The sequence below is a fragment of the Chelonoidis abingdonii genome, chromosome 2 (genome assembly GCF_003597395.2).
Source record: "Chelonoidis abingdonii isolate Lonesome George chromosome 2, CheloAbing_2.0, whole genome shotgun sequence".
Classification (NCBI taxonomy): Eukaryota; Metazoa; Chordata; order Testudines; family Testudinidae; genus Chelonoidis; species Chelonoidis abingdonii.
The window spans coordinates 182,647,717-182,657,632 of NC_133770.1; the positions used below are offsets into that span (position 1 = coordinate 182,647,717).

Genomic DNA, 9,916 nt, shown 5'->3' on the forward strand with positions numbered 1-9,916 from the left:
GGTAATCTTCCTCTGAATCTCTTCAAAAGTTTCAGCCAGAACGTAGGTCAATGGTTCATCAGTTTATAGGGAGAGCATGGTGGTCCTTGTCCAGTCAAGTAACGCGTCCGTGGCCATGAGATGCTAGTGAGTTGGTTGGGGGGACATTGCGGCACACAGGAAGCTCGTAGGGACAGGGCAAGAATCCAATAGCGTAGAAAGACTCCCAGCTCTTCCAGGTGACACCGGAGCAGCGATATATCGGGGAGTTAAAGTTCTGTGAAAATGCAGGGATAACCTGTTAATTGCTACCTGTAGCCTGTCTCTTGCTTTCCCCAATCACAGAAACCCATGAATACAGAGAAGACAAGCAGCCCCCCTTCCACTGTGAGCCGCGTGTGCAAGATGGCTCTGAGGAGGTAACCTGCTGTAGCAGATGTGGTCGGAGGGTTTTACTCCTATTTCCCTGTAGCTGCTCTCTGCTTTCCCAAAGTCACAAAACACCATGATTGCAGAGTATTCAAAGCACGCCCCCCTTCCCTGTGGAGTCGTGTTGTGGGAACGTCAACTCATGTTCTCTGGAGCTGCGTTCTCTATGTGCTTGCTGGCAATGTGTACATGATGCTACAATAGTCTTAAAACAATCATGCCTCTGTATAAAGACAGTGAGCCCTTGGATTGCTCCATCAAGCCAAACTTCTGAAAAACTACGAAACTTAAGAGAAAAAACCAAGGAAAGTAAGGAGGAGATGGTGAAAGCAGTTATGCATCTGTATTCCAACGATAATAAAAAAGTTGCAGACCGATGGAAAAGAAAGTAGGAAAGGAAGAGGCTGCCAAAAAAAGGAGAAGGCTGCCAGAGAAAGGAAATGGCTACAAAGAAGCAAGATCGAGCTGCTAAGGCATAAATGAAGCAACAGACTCATGCAGTCAATGCTAGACCTGCAGGCGAGCTTACTACTAGTGCTTCTCACTACAATATAATCCATCCAAAGTTCAACCCATTGTGCCCATTGTTTTCCTCAAAACACCTTCTCCAGCATCCTGGTTCTTACCACTAACAGCTTGCCCAACCCCATACGTTCACCTAAACAGCCCTGGAACTATGGCCCTTACCTAGGCACTCAACACCATCCATTGCAGCACTATCCTGAAAGTAGCAGCGAAGGCATTGCACAACACTCAAGGAGGCATATTCAAACCTCTGACTTTTACTGCTCATGCACCCTACCCCTCGCCTGATTTATGTACTGTATTTTTTAATAAGATTCTTGTCCTTTTAACAAACAGTTTTTATTATTATAGAAATATAAATAACTTACCACAAGTGAAATAGGCACTGCAAATCATTGCAACCACTGCACTTAATGTGTGAGAAGGCAACCCAACGTTACTGTTGGCTTTCAGCCTCAAATTGCTCCTTTAAGGCATCCCTAATCCCTTGTAAAGCAGTGTGTTGGGCCTCTCTAGTACCGCTGCCTTCTGGCTGTGCAAATTCAGCCTCCAGGGAGGGGGCGTTGAACCTCGGAGGTCCATTCGTCAATGAAGGTTTCACGTTCCCTAACCAATATTATGGAGGATACAGCACGGCGGTTATATCCGCTGGGCATGCTGGCGTTTCCCCCCGTCTAGCTTTCCTGTAGAGGACTTCTCCATACTTCCCCTTTAAAACGGCCAAAGCACAACTCACAGTCTTCTGCCGGCTCGCCTGTAGTTGACTGGTTCTTGCTCCTGTCAGCTTCCTGTATACGGTTCATGGCAAGCATTAACAGGTAAGCAGGTCTCACAGGATCACATATGGCATTTTGACGTCCCCACTGTGATCTTGCCGTCTGGGAAAACAAAGTCGCTCCTGCAGCTCTCCTGAACAGGCCACGTTCGAAGGCATGCGTGGCAAATCATTGGCACCTTTTCCGGGCCCTCCTGTGTAATTCATGAAACGCCACATGGTGATCCACAAGCCGCCTGGAGACCATAGAGATAATACTTCTTCGATTAATGTACTACGAAGTAGGTGGGTGGTGCCAGATAAGATACGTCCCATCTATTGCCCCTCCACAGTTAGGGAAACCATTTGTACCAATGTTCCTGCACTCCCCAGGAGTCACGTTCTTCTTAGCAGGGATGCGATTAATGGCCCTACAAATTGCATCAACAGTCCAACAGGTCGACTTTCCCACTCCAAACTGTTTGCCGACCGATCGTAGCTGTTGGAGTTGCCAGCTTCCAGCACGCAATAGCCACCGCTTCCCACTGACAGGCAGCTCTCAGGCTCGTCGTCTTGTGTGCAGGTTGGGGCGAGACTTAAGCACACAGTCCATGAACTGCTTTTCATCCTAAAGTTCTTGCAGCCACTGCTTCTCATCCCAGACTTGGGCGGACGTATGTATCCACACATCAGATGGCTTGATTTCCCTGGAGTCCAAAGTGGCGTTCCACCGTGTGAGCTGTCCGTTACTGCCACAGCAATTATTAGGAGCGCAGTCACCGAATCTATTTCATATCTGAGCTCTCGCTACTGTGACTTTGAAGCATAGAGATAGCTCAACTTGCCAGACGTATGTGTGGCACATTCATCAGCAGTCTCAGCAGGCTCGGCTCTTTCCTATGAACACGCGCAGACTCACAATGGACCAAACACGCCTCAAAAGGGAAGGGATGCGCACGGATCGTTGAACAGGAAGGCGGAAAGACCCACACCCTTCCGTCCCTTCCCACAACCAGCGCCAAAATGGACGAGTGCTCTTGGAGATGCTGCCCACAATGCACACTCACCAACGCGCACTGCAAAATGCCTGCAGGTAATCTTCCTCTGAATCTCTTCAAAAGTTTCAGCCAGAACGTAGGTCAATGGTTCATCAGTTTATAGGGAGAGCATGGTGGTCCTTGTCCAGTCAAGTAACGCGTCCGTGGCCATGAGATGCTAGTGAGTTGGTTGGGGGGACATTGCGGCACACAGGAAGCTCGTAGGGACAGGGCAAGAATCCAATAGCGTAGAAAGACTCCCAGCTCTTCCAGGTGACACCGGAGCAGCGATATATCGGGGAGTTAAAGTTCTGTGAAAATGCAGGGATAACCTGTTAATTGCTACCTGTAGCCTGTCTCTTGCTTTCCCCAATCACAGAAACCCATGAATACAGAGAAGACAAGCAGCCCCCCTTCCACTGTGAGCCGCGTGTGCAAGATGGCTCTGAGGAGGTAACCTGCTGTAGCAGATGTGGTCGGAGGGTTTTACTCCTATTTCCCTGTAGCTGCTCTCTGCTTTCCCAAAGTCACAAAACACCATGATTGCAGAGTATTCAAAGCACGCCCCCCTTCCCTGTGGAGTCGTGTTGTGGGAACGTCAACTCATGTTCTCTGGAGCTGCGTTCTCTATGTGCTTGCTGGCAATGTGTACATGATGCTACAATAGTCTTAAAACAATCATGCCTCTGTATAAAGACAGTGAGCCCTTGGATTGCTCCATCAAGCCAAACTTCTGAAAAACTACGAAACTTAAGAGAAAAAACCAAGGAAAGTAAGGAGGAGATGGTGAAAGCAGTTATGCATCTGTATTCCAACGATAATAAAAAAGTTGCAGACCGATGGAAAAGAAAGTAGGAAAGGAAGAGGCTGCCAAAAAAAGGAGAAGGCTGCCAGAGAAAGGAAATGGCTACAAAGAAGCAAGATCGAGCTGCTAAGGCATAAATGAAGCAACAGACTCATGCAGTCAATGCTAGACCTGCAGGCGAGCTTACTACTAGTGCTTCTCACTACAATATAATCCATCCAAAGTTCAACCCATTGTGCCCATTGTTTTCCTCAAAACACCTTCTCCAGCATCCTGGTTCTTACCACTAACAGCTTGCCCAACCCCATACGTTCACCTAAACAGCCCTGGAACTATGGCCCTTACCTAGGCACTCAACACCATCCATTGCAGCACTATCCTGAAAGTAGCAGCGAAGGCATTGCACAACACTCAAGGAGGCATATTCAAACCTCTGACTTTTACTGCTCATGCACCCTACCCCTCGCCTGATTTATGTACTGTATTTTTTAATAAGATTCTTGTCCTTTTAACAAACAGTTTTTATTATTATAGAAATATAAATAACTTACCACAAGTGAAATAGGCACTGCAAATCATTGCAACCACTGCACTTAATGTGTGAGAAGGCAACCCAACGTTACTGTTGGCTTTCAGCCTCAAATTGCTCCTTTAAGGCATCCCTAATCCCTTGTAAAGCAGTGTGTTGGGCCTCTCTAGTACCGCTGCCTTCTGGCTGTGCAAATTCAGCCTCCAGGGAGGGGGCGTTGAACCTCGGAGGTCCATTCGTCAAAAGGTTTCACTTCCCTCACCATATTATGGAGGATACAGCACGGCGGTTAAATCGCGGGTGCTGCTTCCCCCGTCTAGCTTCTGTAGAGATTCTCCTACTATCCCCTTTAAACGGCAAAAGCACAACTCCACAGCATCGCCCGGCTCAGCCTGTGTTGAACTTGGTACTTGCTACCTGTCAGCTTCACTGTATACGGATTCATGAGCCAAGGATTAACGGTAAGCAGGTCTCACGGATCACATTGGCATTTTGACGTTCCACACTGTATCTTGTCCGTCTGGAAAAAAAGTCGCTCCTGCAGGCTCTCCTGAACGGCCACTGTTCGAAAGGCATGCGTGGCAATCATGGCACCTTTCGGCCCATCCTGTGTAATTCATGAAACGCCATGGATGATCCACAAGCGCCTGGAGACCATAGAATAATACCTCTTCGATTAATGTACCGGAATGTAGGTGGGTGGTGCCAGATAACGAATCGTCCATCTTTGCCCCTCCACAGTTTAGGAACCATTTGAGTACAATGTTCCTGCACTTCCCCAGGAGTCACGTTCTTCTTACAGGGAATGCATTACATGGCCCTACAACTTGCATCAACAGTCCAACAGGTCGACTTTCCCCACTCAAACTGGTTTGCCGACCGATCGGTAGCTGTCTGGAGTTGCCAAGCTTCCAGCACATGCAATAGCCACCGCTTCTCCACTGAAGGCAGCTCTCAGTCTCGTCTTGTGCTGCAGGGTTGGGGCGAGACTTCAGACACAGTCATGAAGTGCTTTTCCTCCCTAAAGTTCTTGCAGCACTGCTCTCACCCAGACTTGATGCAGGACGATGTACCATCACATCAGATGCTTGTTCCCTGAGTCCAAAGTGGCGTTCCACGGGCTGGCTGTTCGTTACTAGCCACAGCAATTTAGTGTAGCGCAGTCACCGAATCTATTTCATCATTGAGCTCTCGCTACTGGATCTTGAAGCATAGAGATAGGCTCAATTGCCAAGACGATGTGTGGCAATTCACTCAGCAGTCCTCAGCAGGCTCGGCTCTTTCCTACTGAATCTACGCGGCAGACTCACAATTGCACAAAACGCCTCAAAAGGGAATGATGCAGCACGGATCGTTGGAACAGGAAGCGGAAAGAACCACACCCTTCGTCCCCTTCCCACAACCAGCGCCAAAATGGACGAGTGCTCTTGGAGATGCTGCCCACAATGCACCACTCACCAACGCACTGCAAAATGCCTGCAGCTGAGCAAACAGGAAGGGGATTTTTAAAATTCCCCGGGCATTTAAAGGGTGGGTCACCTGACCCCAGGGCAGTGGAGTGCGAAACGATGACCAGAGAGTCTGAAAAGGTATGCTGGGATACCTGCTAATACCCTGGAGGCCAATTACAGTGCTGGTGAGTGTCCACACCTGATGAGCAGCGCTGCATCACCAGCGCTGGATTTGCTACACCAGTAGCAGACCAGGTGTACAGCCAGCACTGCAGACAGGGAGTTGCAGCGCTGGCTGAGCTTTGTAAGTGTGGACACCGTGTAAGTTGCAGCGCTGTAACCCCCTCACCAGCACTGCAACTTGCAAGTGTAGCCAAGGCCTATATGGCATAATAGAACCATTAATCTTCTAAAGTGCTAGAATAATACTTCACCTGTGGTCACTTCATTATTTACAGAAAATAAATGTAGAAGGTCACTTGCATTGCCTGTTTCCTTTATATTTTTTAAAGCAAAATACAAACCCTAAATTTTTTTTAAATGTGAAAAATCTCTAAAATAAATACTGGTTCCTTTTACAGTAGGAGATATAACTCATGCTGAATTATGACTCTACCAAGGATCTAAGCTACATATTTTGTATAAGCCATTGAGCAGGTGATAGAATCCTAGCAGGAGAATCTTTAACAGGGTGTTCAGCTGAACTAAACATTCAAAATGTTATAGATGAATTATGAAGGTTTTATCAAGCTCCACCCCCACTGCACACACTAGTGCCACTGTTTGTTTCTTATATGTAGACCTGTTTAATGTCTCTGGCATAGCTTTAGAAGCTTGTGACCACTGCTTTAGTATTCTTGTGATGGTGGGATCTTCTGGTTTCTGTGATATGTGCATAATGCTATTGGTGTGCACGGTGCCTTCTTGAGCTCCTAAAAGCCAAGTCCCCCTGCCAAGGAGGGTAAACCATATGATAGTGATGATAATTATACTAGCTAAAATGATGTTCATGTGGCACTTCAGAGAAAACCTTTCACTTACATGTCAGATCCTGAATTCATGATTCTGTTTCACATGAAACTGATGGCTTTGCAAGCACTTGCCAGTGGAGGGAGTGCAGCCCTTTGCTCTATTGTGGGCAGCACTTTTGAAAGCGAAATGTAGAATGCTGGATCCTGGAGCTGTCACATCACAGAAGATGTTCAGTACCCTGCAGTATTATGCTCTTTACTGAACAATTGGCAACTAAAAATAAACACAGGTTGTTTAAAAAAAATTGATTTCTAAATTTCAGTTAATTCCAGATTACTTTTGCAAGTCTTTGTATTAATATGCTCATATTTTTTTTTTTCTGAAATACTCTTGGTTTTTCTCCCTGCAGTATGAACATCCACAGGAGAAAGTGGAAGAAAATAGTAAGGTGTTCGTTGTTGCTTCTGATTAACAAAACACTATTGTACTGGAAAGCAATTTTTGAAGACATCACACACCTGATGTCATTTCTGTAGAAGAACTTTTAGTCATGTGGAGAATATGGAGGATGTATGTTCCTCAATCTCTCCCCTCTCAAAATAATTACAATGCTATTTTTGACTTTTTTAAAAGAAGATGCTGCTAATTTCTCAGGTGTCTCCTTCCATTGTCTATAAGGATTGGTACTATTGAGTTCCTTGCAGTGCTACCTTTAGGTCCAGCTTATATGTGATGAGTTTCAAGGATGAACAGAAATCTGAATAAACATCATGCTTTATATCACAAATTGATGTAAAATGGATTGCATTAGATGTTTTGTTAATACCTTTACAAATAAACTCCTTTAGTCACTATAAGCTGCTCATTTTAACGATTTAAGCAATATGTTGCTCTCTTATGACAATTAAATTCCCCTTTCTTTCTTTTTGTGTTTATAAAGAGGAAAAATTTTTCTCTACATAGGGGAAAAATATCAATTTCTCCACCTTTTAACCCTTTAATCACTTAAGAAAATCCTGTTGTTGTTTTTTTGTTTAGCTGGGATGTATTACCAGGGCCCAATGGGTGATCTAGGGTACACCTCTGACTCTGTTGCTCACTTCCCTCCTGTGTTTACCTGATGTCAAGGGAGTTGCCACAATATACTTTGAAATCTGAACTCCAGAGCACGCCCCCACCCCCAATCCCAGCTAGCAAACTTCAAAGTCCACAAGGATGTGTCTCTTGGGTCTGGAAGATTCCATGCTGTTCACTGGGCTCCAGATTTCCAACCCCAAGTCCCACCCCTCTGGCTTTGAAGCCACTGTCTTTCAGTCTGCACCTTCTGCTTTGAAGCTGGCTGGCACTAGAGAGGAAAGGCTCATATCTATGGCCTGTGGGAGCCCAAAACGCAGGGAAGAGAGAATGTTGGATCTCCAGAAATGTTTCCTGGGCTTGGACAGAGCCAAAGCAAAGTTAAGTTAATGGAGACTCCTACTTAAATGGAGTTCAGAAATCACGTTTTCCTTGTACAGACAAACTGCTTTTAATGGTATAGCAGAAAGTAGAGAGATACCGGGTGCCGGTATCAAGGACTTCACTGGAAACCTAAACTTGGTAGATTTGCAAGTTGCTATGTCTGTCCACAACCTTTCAAATTCCAGCAGCACTGGGACAGCCATTGAGGACAAGGATGACCTGGTCCTGCACAACCTTCTCCTGACCAGGACTGGCTCTGAAGGGTGGGGGAAGGGGTCTGTTGTGATGTTTGGGCTTACACATTTACCATAATTGTGAGCTCAACTGTGAAAAGTGAGTGAAAATTAATAAAATGTCACAATCTATAATAAGATGGGGGTGGGGCGGGAGGGAAGAAACAAGAGAGAGACTGACTAAATTTAGTCTAAACTAAAAGCTGTGCTGATGTAACTCAAGATCTGTGTCAAGATCATGCCTGGTAAATAAGAGAAGTATAAGACTAGAAATCAATGAACCAAAATTTGCCTATCCAAAATTAGGCCTAATTGGTGGATAAATTAATGAGGGGATGGATTATTCCACTCACCATTCCTTTTTGGGGATCCTCAAAAAGAGACTGGGGGTGGGGGGAAGCTGGCTACTACAATGCTGACTGACTTAGAGGGGATGTGAATGCTGGCTGAGTGAAAGACGGGGAAGGCATGAGCTTCCATCATGACTACCACCCCTGCCATCTCCTGAGACTTTCTTCTTCCTACTCTTGAGTGATGTCCTGTCCTGACCAAACCAGAGGGAGTCAGAAGGCAGCACCACCTCCACTGGCTTTAGCTAAATCCTGAACACAACTTGGGAGGTGAGACACTTTCTCTTCCTCTTCCCTGCCATATTTTTTTTCTTTCTTATCTCTCTTCTTTTGGTTTTTGTCTAACAGCAGTCTTGTTTAGCTGGCCAAGACTGCAGAGTTTGCAACGCTGCTGTAAACGGTGACCAAAAAGGCAGCAAATGTCATTCCCTAAACAGTCCGATGCTGATACAAGTTTGCCAGGTCTCAGAGTAGGAGATAAGACCATGAGCTGATACTGTGGTTTTGTTTTTGTTTTTTCAAGCAGTGAATTTGCAAATGAGAGTCAACACCGACTTTTCTATGTTTGTTCTTTTCTTTCCCCTTTTGTGTGTGTTTGTCGTGTTTTGTCTGCTAGGAGACGGGACTGGCCTCTTGCAACAACAGCTCATCTCTGCTAACTTCTTCCTCAAAAGGACAATTATCTTGAATACCATTTAAGAGACCGTCAGGCAAGGAGTGGGAGGAGTGCAGGGAGGAAAGGTTCTTTTTAAAAAACCTCTGCCCAGCAAAAGGGAAAGGGATGACCAAACAAAAGCCTTATTTAATACTTTACATTTCAAATACTTAAACTGATTTTCCTTCTTTATCTTTAATACAAGGTTTAAAAGATATTTTTTTTTAATAGTGTAATTGCCATGGTAGTAAGCAGGCTGAGGTCTCTCTATACGAAACTCTGAATCTTCTTTTTTCAATTGTTTTAATGTTAGACAGTGACAAAGTCATATTAACACCTCTCAATCTTATTCCATCCAAATTAATACAACATAATCTGAGATGTTTCTGCTTCCATTCCCCTAGTGATTTTAAGGAATTCAGGAGTGGCAGTCAGTGGGATACAAAGTTATCCGTTGACTTTACTGACAGCAGCTAGTGTGATGGTTTCAGCTGGCACAGACACAAAGTGGGAGGCCGATACTAAGAAAATTGCCTCCAATCTATTTTAATATTTTGTGTTTCGCCCACAAGAGAGCTAGACCTGCAATGGTCTTGTGTGTTTATACAGCTTAAGTTTTCACAACTTCTGCTAGATGATTCCATGCACATTGAGTTCAGCACTTTTCACTTTCAAAATGACAGCGTATTGAATATCTCTTGAGCAGTTTCAATGAGGCGTTTTGCATATGCACTCAATG

The 9,916-nt window shown here is 45.2% G+C and overlaps 1 protein-coding gene across 1 annotated transcript in view; it reads left to right on the forward strand.

The window, feature by feature from the left end:
- Window positions 1–6,953, forward strand: part of SYCP2L (synaptonemal complex protein 2 like) — a 57,135-nt gene extending 50,182 nt beyond the window's left edge. The window contains exon 36 of the mRNA XM_075062013.1: window positions 6,891–6,953. Within this exon, the coding sequence (XP_074918114.1) occupies window positions 6,891–6,953 (63 nt within the window). The remainder of the gene's footprint in view (window positions 1–6,890) is intronic.
- The last annotated feature ends 2,963 nt before the right edge of the window (window positions 6,954–9,916 follow it).